This window comes from Physeter macrocephalus, chromosome 10 (genome assembly GCF_002837175.3).
Source record: "Physeter macrocephalus isolate SW-GA chromosome 10, ASM283717v5, whole genome shotgun sequence".
Classification (NCBI taxonomy): domain Eukaryota; kingdom Metazoa; phylum Chordata; class Mammalia; order Artiodactyla; family Physeteridae; genus Physeter; species Physeter macrocephalus.
The window spans coordinates 60,486,838-60,503,267 of record NC_041223.1 but is presented as its reverse complement, the minus strand read 5'-3'; the positions used below and the strand labels follow the sequence as shown (position 1 = coordinate 60,503,267).

The following is a 16,430-nucleotide window of genomic DNA, read 5'->3' as shown; positions in this document are numbered from 1 at the left end:
GGCTCAGCGGCCATGGCTCACGGGCCCAGCCGCTCCACTGCATGTGGGATCTTCCCGGACCGGGGCACAAACCCGCGTCCCCTGCATCAGCAGGCGGACCCTCAACCACTGCGCCACCAGGGAAGCCCTATGGAAACATTTTGTATAGACTATGTGTATTCTGTTTATTTTACTTAATATCTCAAACAATTTCCCATGACATTAATTTTTCTTCTACAACATAATTTTAATGTTGTATAATATTTGCTGTTGGATATTTAAGTAGTTTCTAATTTCCTCTATTAGAAATAACATCAGTAGTAAAAGTTCTCGTGCATAAATCTCTCTGTGCATCTCTACTTATTAGTTCCTTATGATAAATCCCTTGAAGTAGACAAAGTCAGAGAGTATGAATGTTTTTAAGATTTTGTTTTATATTAACAAGTTGCCTGTCAAAAGTTGTACATATTTGTAGACTATGCTCTATTCCTTGTACCTTTGCCAATAGGGGGCATTTCCACTTTTTTGCCAATTTAATAGGTGAAATTGAGAGCACCCTGTTTTAATTGGCATTTCTTTGTTTATTAGTGAGCTTGAACATTTTATCATATGCTGTTTGGATATTTGTTTAAATATTTATAACTTTTATTCATTGTTTATATTATGGTATTTATCTTTTCCTATTTATTTTTAAGATCTCTTTATGCATTAAAAATATCCATCTTTGGTCTACCATATTTGTTGCCAGGATTTCCCACAGCCTAACATTTGCTTTTTAATATCACTTAGGATATTTACTTAGTTATAATTTATATGCCATTTTGAAAGTGCTCCAAGTAAGAAACTTTCTACATATAGACCCTAACATCCACTGATGGGAGCAAGGCACCACATCACACAAGTTCAGGGGCTCTAGTTAGGTTGGAAGTGATTTGAACAGCACCCACCAGTTATGCAGTGGTCCTGGATTCCAAACACATTGTCCATAGAGATTGTAAAGAAAAAAAACAGCTGAGACTTAGTCTGAGCTCCTACCTGGCCAAGTTGATTTCTGACCAATGATACAGGACAGGATGCAACAAACTTTTCCCATAAAGGGCCAGACAGCAAATAGTTTAGGCTTTGTGAGCCATACAGTCTGCCACCACTACTCATCCCTGCCATTGCAGCGTGACAGCAGCCATAGACAATACACAAATGAGTAGTTTTGTCTAAGTAAAACTTTATTTACAAAAACACTACAATCTCAATTTCATGTAAGTTTCACATCTCACTAAATATTATTCTTCTTTTGATTTTTTTCAACTTTTACAAATCTAAACACCATTCTTCTCTCACAAGCCATACAAAAACAAGTAGTGGGCCAGATCCGGCCCATGAACATTAATCAGTTGGCCAACCCCAATGCAGGATGAATGTCTGGTTCATACAGATCTACTAGAGAAGCCTGAGGAAAAGGACATGTTTTAATTAGTGAGCAGAAGAGATGTGTACCACTTCCATGTAGGATCTTTAGACGCCATCACACGGCTGTACCATATTACCTCTTGTCTCACTCCCAGCAATGCCCCTGCTGCTCAGCCTGGATCCCAGAGTGAAGATATATGGAGCAGGACCACAGTAAACCTGCGATGAACATAAAACCTGATTGAGAAATAACCCTTTGTTGATACAAGCCACCAAGATTGGGGGATCACTTTGTTACTGCCCATATTTTAGCTTATGCTGACTGATACATACCTGAAGAGATTATTTTGTGTTTGTATTTGCTTAGCTCCTATGGGCATTTGAGTTTAAAAGTTTTAAGTCATGTCGGCTTTAGTTTCTTCAGCTATAAATTTGCAATACTCTGTATAGTTAACAGGTTATTATGAGGATAAAAATGAGATAAGATATGTGAAAATGCTTTATAAATTACAAAGCACTTTAGATAGGTTTTTATTATGTTTATTATCAAAAAGCCATAAAATAAGACAGATTTTACAGAGTTCTACTATAGAAGTGGAGGTACTATGGTCAGGGAGGGATTCAAGATAATTCAAGTCACAGAATTTTTTCAAGACAAAGTGGTATTTGAACTAGATGTTGAAAGACTGGCAGGCTGCTAGTAGCAGCATGAACAAATGCAGTAGGGATGGCCCTACCTTGGCACAGTCTTGAATTCCCTTTGTCTCTGCCCTGGTTTGACGTCCTAAGACTGGTATCTGTTCATTAAGTAAACGAACAGATAAAACACACAGGTAAACAGTGTGTAACAGAAGAGGACTCTGAAATGCGCACTCTGAAACCTGATGTTATGTTTCAAATTATTTCATTTTGACTCGGAGTGAAGGCAGCCCAGAGGAGTTAGCTACATAATTGCTCTTTTAACAGTCCTGGCCACCCTTAGCACATTTAACTATTTCATAATTACTCCTCCTTACGCCCAATGTGGAAATTATATGCAGATTATCGATCTTTAGGATGAACACAAAAGAAAAGCAGTCATCACTCTCCGTCCCCAGCAGGTCTCCTCCCCTTATCATGAGGACAAACAGCTCTCTCTGGGCAATAAGGAAAGTTGAGGAAAAGCCTGGAGGCCAGAAGAACTAGGGGTGTGAGCTTGGAGACCTCGCAAAGGGCAAAGGCACAAAATGCTTACACATTTCCAGAAAGAGTTCACCTTCTAAGCCTGTGAGCCACAACTACTGAGCCTGCGCTCTAGAGCCCGTGTGCCACAACTACTGAGGCCCGCGCACGTAGAGCCCGTGCTCCGCAACAAGAGAAGCCACCGCGGTGAGAAGCCCACGCACCGCAACGAACAGTAGCCCCCGCTCGCCACAACTAGAGAAAGCCCGCGCGCAACAACGAAGACCCAACAGAGTCAAAAATAAAATAAATAAATTAAAAAAAAAAAAAAAGAGTTCACCTTTGGTTTATCTCACCCAGATGCACAAATGACAAATGCTCCCTAAGACACCCAAATGTCCTACAAAAGTTAGCAAAAGTCCTGCAAAACTCAAATTTTGTGAAAGTAAAAAACACTTCAGCATATTTTTTTCTTCCTTTCAATCCCCCATCGGAGCTCACTTCGCATTATAAAAATAAGCACGAGCTGAATCTACTGAACCATCAGTGACTAGGCACAAAGTGGGGGCTCACATCGCTGGATTTCACCCTTACGTCTGCAGTCAGAGCTCGAGCCTTTCCAGAGTCTGTGCTCTGCACTTAGTGAGGCGATCAACGGGAACTCATGGCAGCTGACAGGACAATGACACGGATAACACTGACATACTCCAGCCTAACTCCTCCCGAGTCCCGTGGTCACCCACATCATCCCAGAAAGAAAGGGAAAGCCCTGCTCAGAGCGGCTGCTGCTTGTGACCGTTGACTCTTTGTTCCTGCAAGAACCTTAACTCTCGGCGACTCTAAAATCTTACTATGGCTTTATAGAATTATTTGAGGAAAATAGAATTTGGGTAAGACCAGAAATGCATAAGTGTCTGCTTATATTCAGTATTAAATCTCAGAACTTGCCTATTACAAGAGACACCAGGAGCATCCCAAGTGCCCATGAAGAGAACCACTTACCTCTTTTGTGGTTCTTTTAAGAGTCAGCAAGTGTAAAACAAAGCACTCCGCCCCTTATCCTTCAGTATCTCTGACCAAGGGACCATTATGTTCATTCAAAGCCTCTTCCCTCCTGAAGCCTATAATCTAGTTTGGGAACGAGACAAAGAGATGAGTCATTAAGAAACAGCATCAGACTTGGGCGGCAGCACAAAGCAACTTCAAGGCTGTCCAGGCTTAACCGACTGAGGAGCAGTTCTCCAATAATTCAGAGCAAGAGAGAAATCTCGATGGTCTGGAGTGGCCATGAGGATGTCTGGGTAGAAGGTAGCACCTGATCCAAGGGTGGATGGAATTTTTTTCTTTATGAAGAGATGGGCAGCCTACATTCACAACGTGCCCAGTAGACCCAGGGTCTCAGAGGAGGAGTATGCCTGGTGACCTCAGGGACAGTAGGGCCACATCTGAGTTGTACCCAGAGATGAGTTGTGCAAAATAAGACTGAAAAGACAGGTTAGGGACAACCTGTGAGGGGCCTAGAGTGCCAGACTATGGGGTTCAGAAGCCAGCCTAAGTGTGAGCAGCTAGCATGACCCTCTACTTGGATGTGTAATAGAGATTAGCGGTTAAGACCCCAGCCTCAGTTTCTCACCCTTTAAAATGGGGATAATAACAGTGCCTAACTCATGGTAATATACATACATGTATGTATATATAATATATATTATATGTATATCAAAATACATACATTTATATAGCTTATATAGCTAAGCTAATATATACAGTATATATGTATATATACTGCTAATATAATATAATATGATATATTATATTATATAGCTTAGAACAGGGGGCCTGGCAAGTAATAAGTTTTAGGTATGTTATTATTTTCTTATTTTTGGTGAGATTCACCAACCCACCTGAGGAGTTTCACGCTCTTTGGACATGGCTAAACAGGCATATTTAATCCATTCCTTGGATTCTATAGACTAAAAATAAGTATGATTCTCTTGGCCCACGACAGCTAGACATCTGTTTCCTTACCGTACCCCATAGAGAAAGAAGGCATCGGGCGGAATAAAGGTCAGCAATCTGAGCGCCACCGAGCAGCCAGCCGCAGTGCGGAGCCTTGCGTCTTCTGCGCCCTTCCCCTGGCAGCCGGGAACTGAGAAGCCTGCCCATTAGAGCGCCCGAAACAGTGATTAAGATGGACATCCTCTGAAACAAATCGGAAACTTTTTCTAAAGGGGGAAAAGGCTGAACTTCCACAGTATAAATATTACTACATGGCCTCGGGCTCAGATGCCATTTACAAACTCCTCAAGCTGCGCTCTCGCAATTTATGACATTTAACAGAGCCACTGGAGAGAGCTTCAGTCCTGCCTTCGCTCCGGAGCCAAATATTAGCCTCCTTGTGTTAATGAGGCCGAGTCAGGGAAGAGTAAGACAGGAGATCATTTGAGTGACTTTGCTTGTTAACTTTCAGCCCCTTCTCTCCCCCAGCACTCCTCTCCTCTCTCCCTGCTCCAGAGAAAGCTGGGCGCTCTCAGGGCGAGGATTCAGCGCGCCCCCTTCCGCAGGCGCCAGTGCTGGAGCCGTTCATGGCTCTCCACCACCCCAAGGGTTGTGGGCTGCTCTATCCCCAGACCCCAGGGCACAGCTGGGAAGGGAGGAAGCGGGCACGGTGGATGCCAGCAGGGCCACTGGCTTCATCCAGGGCTCTGTCTCCACTAACCTCCCTCACGCCAGCCCGGAAAGGGGTGTGGCTGCTGAAAACAACTTCCAGGCTCCCCGGCATGGGAAGATCTGAACTCCTACACATGTTCTGACCAAGGCCCACATCCGGACAGGAGGCTACTCATTTGCATACGCCTCTCCTGCACTGCAGCCCTGACCTTCTCTTGGGCAGGGCAGTTACGCTCTCTAGGCCTAGCGTCGTCAGATTTAGCAAAAATGAATAATTTTTAATACGTATTCCCATGCAATATTTTTGATATACTAAAATTTTTTTGTTTGTACATTTGAAATTCAGATTTGATTGAGTATCCTGCTATTTATCTGGCAGCTCTATCGAGACCTCAGTTTCCTCATCTCTAGATGGAATATTAAACTAGATCAGTGATTTTCAGACTTTTTAAAGAACGAAGGTCTCCTGTCAAAAGAAAAAAAAAGTCTTGGGGACTTCCCTGGCAGTCCAGTGGTTAAGACTCCGTGCTTCCACTGCAGGGGGCACAGGTTCGATCCCTAGTCAGGGAAAGAAGATCCCACATGCTGCATGGCATGGCCGAAAAAAAAAAAAAAATCTGTCCCAGAAGCACAATGTATGGAATAGGTAGAAGAGAGCTGCTATGGGTGAGGCAGAGGTGGGCAGCCGAAAAAAAAAAAAAAAATCTGTCCCAGAAGCACAATGTATGGAATAGGTAGAAGAGAGCTGCTATGGGTGAGGCAGAGGTGGGCAGCCAGAGCCCTCCCCCTACCTTTTGCTGAACCCAGGTCTGCACTGGGTTCTGTTTCAAAACCAAGGGAGCAGACAATCTGTCCCACCCTTCTAATCCCTTCTGTCTCCACCAGCCCAGACTTCTGGTGTCCTTCACAAATGAAGATCCTACAAAACTTCAGGCCACCCATGTCTGTTTCTCTGCCACTGGAATTCTTCACAGGTACACTGTCGTGGAGGTAAGGGGCTCCTCCTCAGATTCACCAGGTCCTGATTCCAACCTCCAAACCCATGAGACATGGGCTAGGCCCCTCCTCCTAGACTCATGCCATGAAGATGAAGCACCTCAGGGACTACGTGTGCTATGGGGGCAGGGGTGCACCAGCCAGGCTGTGTGTGGCAACAGGGAAAGCATGGCCTCTGAGACCAACGCTGCCACTGTTCAGCTGGGAGAACTTGGGACTTAGCCTCTCTGAATATCCGTTCCTTGATAAAGGGTCATTTTTTAAATAATCAGATAAGGTATATAGAAGAGTTTCATGAATAAAACAAGCCAGAACTTCCCCCCAAAAGAGTTCAACATTATGATTCCATTTATATGAAACTCTAAAAAATGCAAACTAATCTATAGTAACCAAAGGAGATCAGTGTTTGACTGGGGATGGGGTGGCAGCGAGGGGCCACCAGGGGCACCAGGAGACGTTTTGGGGTGATGGGTATGTTCGCTATCTTGATTGCGATGATAGTGTTATGGTCGTGTACATATGTCAAAACTTACGAAATTGTAGTCCTTTTTTTTTTTTTTTTTTTAAATTTATGGCTGCATTGGGTCTTTGTTGCTGCACGTGGGCTTTCTCTAGTTGCTGAGAGCAGGGGCTACTCTTCGTTGCAGTGCACAGGCTTCTCATTGTGATGGCTTCTCTTGTTGCGAAGCATGGGCTCTAGGTGCACAGGCTTCAGTAGTTGTGGCTCGCGGGCTTAGCTGCTCCGCAGCATGTGGGATCTTCCCGGACCAGGGCTCGAACCCGTGTCCCCTGCATTGGCAGGCAGATTCTTAACCACTGTGCCACCAGGGAAGCCCCAAGTGTGTTTCTTAACAAAAATAAAATTTCAAATTCATGTGACCCTGCATATGCCCCCGGTTCATGGAATATCACCTCAGAGGTACAAAGGACTCTGCACGTCATCTAGGCGGACCCTCTAGCGAATGCACCCTTTCCTCCTCCCCTCCCCTGCATCCAAATCCTACTGATTCTGTCTCCCATGTCTCTGATAGCTCTCCTCCTTCTTCTACCTGCACCATCCTCACCTGGTTCGGACACTACCCTGTCCTTCCTGGACCATTGCAGCAGCCTCCTGATGGACTCCACACCCCCCAGTCTTGCTCATCTCTCTTAGTTACACTTCAGCTAGAGTGTTTTTTTGGTTTGTTTTTTTTTTGTTTGTTTGTTTGTTTTTGTGGTATGCGGGCCTCTCACTGTTGTGGCCTCTCCCGTTGCGGAGCACAGGCTCCGGACGCGCAGGCTCAGCGGCCATGGCTCACGGGCCCAGCCGCTCCGCGGCATGTGGGATCTTCCCGGACCGGGGCACGAACCCGTGTCCCCTGCATCGGCAGGAGGACTCTCAACCACTGCGCCACCAGGGAAGCCCTAGAGTGATCCTTTTTAATGCAAATATAATCATGTCCCTCTGCTGCTTAAACCTTAAGGTGGTTCCCCACTGTCCTTAGAACAAGACACAAACTCTCTACCGTAGCCTCCGAGACCCACATGATCGGGCCCTTTCCCACCTGTCCAGCCACGGCCTGCACCACTCTTGTTTTCTCTGTTCTAGCCACTTTGGACTTCTTTATATGGACTGTGATCCTTCTCAACCCCGGCTCTTCCTATGTCTCCCATAAGCTATTCCCTCTACCTGAAAGAGTCTCTACCATCATTCCTCTAGGCAGCTCATCCTTTGGGTTTCAGTAGAACTATCACTTTCCTGGAGAAGCTTAATTCATTCTCTAGACAAAGTCTGACCCCCCCATCTGAAGTCTCCAATGCATCTCCAGTGGCAGAGCTTGGGTTAGCTCCCTGTTATACCGGCTCCCATTCTGACGACTGTTCCACCAGGCTGATCACCATCACAAACCCTGCAGGGGCAATTGGCGTTCAAATGCCACCTCTTTGGTGCAGATGCACACTTGTATAAGCTTCTGGAAAGGAACTTTACAATATGGATCATATGAGCCTTTAAAATATCTGTACTGGGCTTCCCTGGTGGCACAATGGTTGAGAGCCCGCCTGCCGATGCAGGGGACGCGGGTTCGAGCCCCGGTCCGGGAAGATCCCACATGCCTCGGAGCGGCTGGGCCCGTGAGCCATGGCCGCTGAGCCTGCGCGTCCGGAGCCTGTGCTCCGCAACGGGAGAGGCCACAACAGTGAGAGGCCCGCGTACCGCACAAGGAAAGAATGTGTCGATGAGTGGTCTTTTTGATAATCATCTTTTTCATTGTAAATGAATACCTTCCCTTTCTGAGTTTAATGTTTATGCTCTCTAAGTCACTATCTCCACTTAGGAAACACATCCTAAGGAAAAGATCTAAATGGTGAAGAAAAGTCTGTGGAGAAAAATGTTCATATAAAATAGAAAAAAAGTGAGGTAGCCAAAGTATGATGATGGTGAAGTAAATTAAGATGTATCCCTAGATTAGAATATTAAACAGTAGGGGCTTCCCTGGTGGCGCAGTGGTTGCGCGTCCGCCTGCCGTTGCAGGGGAACCGGGTTCGCGCCCCAGTCTGGGAGGATCCCACATGCCGCGGAGCGGCTGGGCCCGTGAGCCATGGCCGCTGCGCCTGCGCGTCCGGAGCCTGTGCTCCGCAACGGGAGAGGCCGCAGCAGAGGGAGGCCCGCATACCACAAAAAAAAAAAAAAAAAAGAATATTAAACAGTAATTTTGAAAAGCTGTTGCATGTTTATGGTTTTTAATGATAGGAAAAAAATACTTGTGATTAAGTGAAAAGGTAGGTAGGGTTTATTTTACCTATTCCATTTTATTACATCTAATATAACTTAGAAATGTCCCACTAAAGCCATCTCTAATTTGGGAAGGAAACTGACACAAGATAGCCAAGAATTAGACTTGTGGAAGAGAATGACAGTGGCAGATCATCATTATTATTATTTAGCTGAAATAATATCCATACATACAATATACATCGCTGAGCACATTTTCAGTCATATCAAATATCCCTCACATCCTAGCTACCAGAGTCCCAGTGAATTGCTTACACAAAATCTTCGAACAGCTAACCCCAGAATGATCCCCTTGAGGCAAGCAACTGAGTGAGATGACAAGAATGTATGTCGAATTCCTCGAAGCTACCCCACAGGCAATTTTGGTTCTTCCAGACCTGTTACCCGAAGTCTGGCACACTAGAGCCCCCATGTAACTACATTGAGGGTATTTCATCTTTAAAATGAATATTCAATGTGTCCCCTGGGACACCCTCATAACCAAAGGGGAATATTTTTGTCCTGCCCCCTGCCTTCTGCATCAGTGACTAACAAACGACTCATCACCTTCCTGTTTCCCTGCAAGGAAATACATGTTTCGCCAGGTGAAATTGCCTTTAATTCTGTTCTTGATAAATAGATTAAAGATATTATTAATAGCGTAAAGATTTAGGGAGTGTTGTTTATTTGATTTACTGTAGAAAATATCCAAAAACTAAGAAGCTGCTTGGTGTTACAGGATGAAATTGTGTTTTAGAGTAACAGAGGCCTGGATTCAAATCCTGGCTGAGTGTCTTTTGAGATATTTAGCCTGGCTAAGCCTCAATTTCCTCATAAAATAATGCTCAAGTACTACTTTGCCAGGTAGCCATGAATTTAAGCCTTGTCCAGTGTCCAGCACATTATGGAAACATAATAAATTGTTTGTGAATGAATGGCCTTAAAATGCTTAGCAGAGTGCCCTTCCGTGTCCATCAGTGCTTCCCAAGTGTTAAAGTGCATAAGGAAGCCTCTTGGGATCCTGAAAAAATGCAGATTCTGATCCATTAAGTCTGGGATGAGGTTTCCGACAAGCTCCCAGGTGACACCAATGCTGCTGGTACACAGACCAAGCTTTGAGGAGCAAGGTTTTACATCACTGGTTCTCAAACCTGGCTACACCTTGTCAAGGAAATTTTTTTAATACTGATGACTGGGTCCCAGCCCCAAGATTCTCATTTAGTTGATCTGGAGGTGTGGCCTGAGCCTTGAGATTTTTTCTTTTTTTTTTTTTGGCCATGACGCATGGCATGCAGGATCTTAGTTCCCCGACTAGGGATCGAACCCATGCCCCCTGCAGTGGAAGCACAGAGTCTTAACCACTGGACCGCCAGGGAAGTCCCAGCCTTGGGATTTTTAAAAGCTTCCTAGGTGATTCTGAGGTGCACCCATGCTTGAACCCCGCTACTCCATACAGGATGTGCTTAATAAGTAGGCCCTATTATAAATTTGATGAGGATCCAGATGATTGTGATCATGCTTAAGTAACAATATAACATACTGTAATACTATTCTATAATAAATAATATATACTATGCTGTATAAAGAGCAGAGAGAACCAAGTAACTCAGCAGGTAGGTCTTAATTTGCCAAAATGCAGAAGAGAATGGACCAATCAGAGTCTATGCAGAATTTAGAGATTGCTAAACTTTAACTACTCTAAATGAGTTATATGCAGTGATTTAAAGAAGAGTGCTTTTTTTCTTTTCTTTTTTTTTTTTAATTTATTTTTTTTGGTGTGGTACGCGGGCCTCTCACTGTTGTGGCCTCTCCCGTTGCGGAGCACAGGCTCCGGACGCGCCGGGGCACGAACCCGGTTCCCCTGCATCGGCAGGCGGACTCTCAACTACTGTGCCACCAGGGAAGCCCTGGGTGCTTTTTTTCAAGGGTGTCTCTTCAGACGTATTCCAGTGCGTAGTACACATAGGGAGGTTTCCATCCTGTCTTGTTAACTAAAATGTTTGGGTTTCTTTTAACTGTGCATTCTCATTTCCAACAGAGTGTGGGAGCACGAGACACATGATACCATAGGGAAAATGTTGAGGCAGCGTTTTCAAACATAATCATCCTAATGTGAAGGGACATGCAGTTCAGAAGAAACAGAGTAAGATGATATAGCAAGGAGAGAAGGGAGCAGGTGACGCAATCTGATGTGACGCTGACATGCCAGATCAAAGACTCTGACGGGTGAGAAACATTTCATTTGGGAATCAAGTGAATTGTTATAAAGTTAAGAGCGAGAAGGACGACTGTGGAGATAATAGTACTGGCTTTCAGCCACCACATCTAAGGACTTTGCCCAGAGGAACTATTCAAGTGCTCGTTCAGAACACACTGTCTGGAAGCATAAATGAAACTGTCCAGGATTCCGGTGGGGTCTGCCTGTCTTTAAATGTCTCCCCCCCAGTCCTGGAAGCTCTGACCTTCCTGAGTATGTCACCCAGATTCCAACAATCTTCCTCAAAAAGGACCAATCTCCTCTCCCTGAGAGATGTATGTATTCTACCCACTCGCTGAGTTTAGCACTTAATTTGCATTTAGCACTTGCTTTTGGACTCACTTATTATCTATGTCACTAATTTTTTTTAATTGAGGTATAGTTGTTTTATAATGTTGTGTTAGTTTCTACTGTACAGCGCAGTGGAGTTCCCTGTGCTATACAGCAGGTTCCTATTAGTTATCTGTTTTATACATATTAGTGTATATACGTCAATCCCAATCTCCCGATTCCTCCCACCCCCCGACTTCCCTCCTTGGTGCCCATACATTTGTTGTCTACATCTGTGTAGGCCACTAATTTCTAAGTTAAAAAATTTTTTCCTGCACCATATTTTCAAATTATTAAATGTCTTTTCATACTCCTTTAAACCTAATAATTTTACTATGTCTTCTTAATTTAACTCTTTCTACCACTTTACTGTTTTGCAGAACAAATCTGCCACTTCAAAGGAAATAATTTTAAACAATTCATTTGCAAAGCTGAGCAATAATTGCCCATTGAGGAGTCTGAAGAGAGAGCACATAATGGCTTTCTCTCTAGGCTTGTCACTCTCTGAGGTTGCCTGAGTTGGGCAAGACATTTATTCTTTTGCACCTTGTTTTTTTCCATAAGTGTATTGAAAATATGAGAGATTTTGATAGAATGATACAAAATTTCTCAGAAGAATACAACATTAAAATTTATCAAGACCAAGTAGGAGTAGAATTAATATGAACCAATTGTACAACTTCGAAGGAATCTGAACATATCGGAAACAATAAAATTATGTTTACATTGACCAGATCCAGAGTCGTAATAAAGTTCAAAGAATGCTATGGAGTTAATAATAATTGGATTAAAAATGTGAAACTATATATTTTCATAATGGTGATCAGAATCATAAAAGAAAGAATAAAAAACTGAATTGAAGCCTCTGGCTTATGCGGGCAAATGAGAAATCTCAGTAAAGTACAAGTAGACAGAGCGGCTGCAAGGGTCTGACATCAGGGAAGAATGCCCCACACCTACATCCACTCAATGGAGTTGAAAGAGAGATCTAGTTATAAGCGCTGGGAGGAAACACAGCCTGACAGGTGCAATATCGTCTCTAAAGGGTATAGTCAGAGAAGATGATGCCTGACACACAGTAGGTACGCTTGGATGGATGGATGGATGGGTGGATGGATGGATGAGTGGGTGGGTGGATGGGTAGATGGGTGAATGAAAGGGTGGATAGGAGGTTGATGGGTAGATGAATGCATGGACGAATGGACATTCAGATTCAGAGTCCAAAAAAGAGATAGCATGCTACCTAAAAAAGGCAGCTAATCAGGGGATAAAAGGGACACAGGAGAAACCCAGCAGCCTTGACAGGCAGGCAGCATCAGAGATATCCATCTGCAGATAGAAGGTATTCAGGGAGAGAGAATGAAGAGAATCCTCACCCTGAAGAAAGAAAAATAAATGGAAGATTGTTGAAACAATAATTTATAACAGGCAAATAATACAAAAACTAAACTCTCCAATGAAAATGCCAACAATTGGGTCTTGAGTGCTAGACAGAAGCTCAGTTATCAGACGTAAGGCACAGGGTAAGATGGATGTCTCAGGACTGGCACACAACTTCAGTTATCAGAATCAGCGCGTGAGGTCAAAGCTGTACCAGCCCCAAAGGCTACTTGATGCTCAAACCTGAAACTCCTTAAATCCCTCTTGCTTGCAAGTGGGATTAGTCCTTGAGCCCAGGGCAGGGCTGAGACTACAGGTGTGTTCAGGGAGACCCAGCCCTGGGGAGAAGAGGCAACTGTGGCTGGAAATCAGACAACCTGGGAAGCAAAGAGGACCCTAATAACTCCAGTGAAGAGAAAGGAGAACTGGGATGAAGTTCCAGAAAAATGCAAACATCAAATTCCACGGACCTTTCCAACAGTCATCTGAAAGCAGACCAACAGCGTTGTGGTTGAGAGCTTGAATCCTCACGTGGTCCCACTTCTATATGCCGCCATTACACTAGTAACCTGGTAACACCAGCGCCACCAGCCACTAATATTCCTTGACTTCTCTTCTGTGCCAAGAGCCCTGTCCCAGGTTTCCATCAGGAAAGGGAATTCCTTTGATTTAGAATAAACTGATGACAGGAATGGTAAGACTGAGCAAAGATATTGTGAAAAATAGCCAAGGATTTTTTTTTTCCAAAATCAAAACAGAGACCATACATTCGAGTAGCAGGGACTTCTGCCACCTATTAAAATTGATGGGAGGGACTTCCCTGGCGGTCCTGTGGTTAGGACTCTGCGCTTCCACTGCAGGGAGCACGAGTTCGATCCCTGGTTGGGGAACTGAGATCCTGCATGCCGCTCGGCCAAAAAATAATTTTTTTAATTAAAAAATAAAAATAAAATGGATGGGAATGGTCCATTTGGACTCACGGATATACCACTTGCTGCAATCAAAGCGCCACAGTGTGCAGAAGGCACTTCCCTTTCCAGCCCAGGTCCAGTCCTCTTATGCCCTCATCCAAGTTGGCCTCCGTGGCTGAGACTCTCTCCAGCCAAAAAGGCAAAGCTGAAGAGCTGAGGTCACTGACTCGGTGCCCCGGGATGGAGGCAGCTTGCTCTTGTGGAGGGAAGCCCCTTCTCCCATCCTTCCCCCTGCAGTTCTGAGGAGCCTTCTCCACATCAGCATTCTGAAGGTGTCCTCTGATGTGCGGTAGCATTGAGGCTGAGCAGCTGTTTTGGTTTCCATTCCATATATTTCGCCCCCAGCATTGCCTCCAGCCCCTCGCACTTGCTTAAGAGGATCATTTGCTGCTGATGTTTGCTGGGAGCGTCAGTGAGATGTGATACTGCTGCCTTTGCTTAGCAAATAACCCTGGTTTCAAAGAAGAGAGACAAGCTGCCTTGTAAACCCAGAGCCACAATGGAGGATTCCAGAAGGAAGACTCGACTTTCCAGAACCAGGGTCTGTGGGACCTCATCCCACAGCTCTGTGAAGCGCCATCCGGCAGCATCCTTACATCCTTACCGACAGCAGAGTGTCGGTAACAAAGGAAAGGAAGTGCTTCCCTAAAGTCTGGCTCCCTGCACTGAGAAAAGTAAAAAAAACTGCCTGAATTCTGAATGTTAACAAGCTGGCAGTCACTGGTCTGTCGTTAGAGAATAGGAGCGTACCCCCATATACTAATGGAAGATGCCTGTATCTTCCACACCACAGCACCCTTGGTGCTGGCAATGATGCCAAGGAGATCTCACCCCAGGGAACCACTCCTCCAGCCCTGCCCTCCATGCTCTTTCAAAGAAGAATTTGGCTGGACCCCTCATGTCTCCTTCCCGCGAAAAACATTCTCATGTGTGTCAGGGCTTGGAACTCAAGACAGAGCATCTTTATTCCATTCACTTCCACTTCCTTGAGAGCTTGTCCTAGCTTGAACCACTAACACCATCCTCTTTTTCTGTTCCTCCTCCTGCCTTCTCGCCCTTCTTGGATTCCCTAAGGAGTAAAGCAGGGTCAGGGAGGCAGGACAAAGAAACTAAAGGGATGGATAAAGCTGGAAGTGGAGACCAACCCAATTAATTTTCACCACTGTTGGGGAGTTCCCTGGCAGTCCAGTGGTTAAGACTCCACGCTCCCACTGCAGGGGGTTCAATCCCTGGTCAGGGACCTAAGATACTGCAAGCTAGCTGTATTGACAGGCCCTTCCGTGTCATCCTGGCAGAAAGCTGGAGAATGACAATGCCTACCTCACAGGGCTGTTGAGGGAATTAATGATATAATGAACGCGCAGAGCCCAGCAGGCAGGAAGCATACAATAAACGGTAGCAGGTATCATTGTTTTCTCCCCGGACAAGCCATGCACACCAGCAACCTGCATATCATTGTTACTGTCTCTGTCACTGGCTACCACAAGTACCACACACAGCTCAACCTCAGCAGACAAGGCAGAGGCAGCGTCACTCCGATCTGGCTGCCTTCAGCTGGCACCCCTGGAAAGCAGGCAAACTGTTCTTATGGAGGCGAGGTGAGCCCCAGAGGACAATCTTTGCCATTGGAGAGGACTGACCTTTAAGCTGAAATGGAAATGAAACAGAAGTCCTTTTCAGAGTTCAAAGCATCCAGGTACCTCTCCTTTCCCTTTCGCAACACTGCCCAGTATTTGCAGTTACAGGCTGGCTTCAGAGAGTAATGCTGTAGTTCCAAGGACACACTGCATCAATTTCTGATTCACCTGAAACCACGTAAGTGCCCAAGAATATCCCAGACCCTGTAAGATTTACAGACCAATTTTCTAAACCTAAGTGGTTTGCATAGGCTTTTGATAAGAATCTGAAAGCATGTTTCCTTATCTAAACTGGACCACTTTAAAAGAAGAAGATACAATATTAGCTTTCTAGGGAGTGGTTTGCAGCAATACAAGACCAAGGAAAACAATCATCTGGAAAATTAGTGTTAAAAATCAACAGTTCCTCTACAGGAAAGACATGAGGCTGCATCTCATAGAGCTTGGGAGTATATACCTGAAATCGCTACTGTGATACAAAAATCACCAATTGAACTCCAGTGGTATCATTTATTTGGACCCTGACCACTAACTCCCAGGTTATGACAGAAGGGATGTGATAAGAGGAGATATTGCCTATCTGGATAGTCACGGGGTGTGGTTGGAGGTCATAAACCTGCAGAGGTGTTCACTTCCCATTACAGCCTGTAACAGCTCTCACCATGGAAGGCATGGTGGTCCTGGGCCCATGTGTCTCAGATGGAATGGAGACACTGAACTCTATGAGGCTACAGCAGAAGCCAGAGATTTCCTGGGTATACTCTCCCCTTTAGTCAGTCAGTACTGAGTGCTCCTAGGATGAACAGGATTTTACTGGGAGCCTAGAAGCATATTCTTAGAATTAGAAGTAACCCCACACTACTTAAAATGTTTACCATATTGAACTCGGAAAA

General features: G+C 44.8%; 1 protein-coding gene across 1 annotated transcript in view; it reads right to left on the bottom strand.

Moving 5' to 3' along the window:
- Window positions 1-1,516: 1,516 nt before the first annotated feature.
- COQ3 (coenzyme Q3, methyltransferase) overlaps window positions 1,517-16,430 on the bottom strand; it is a 163,534-nt gene continuing 148,620 nt past the window's right edge. The window contains exon 8 of the mRNA XM_055087610.1: window positions 1,517-1,605. Coding sequence (XP_054943585.1) covers window positions 1,532-1,605 — 74 coding nt within the window. The 3' untranslated portion in view covers window positions 1,517-1,531. The remainder of the gene's footprint in view (window positions 1,606-16,430) is intronic.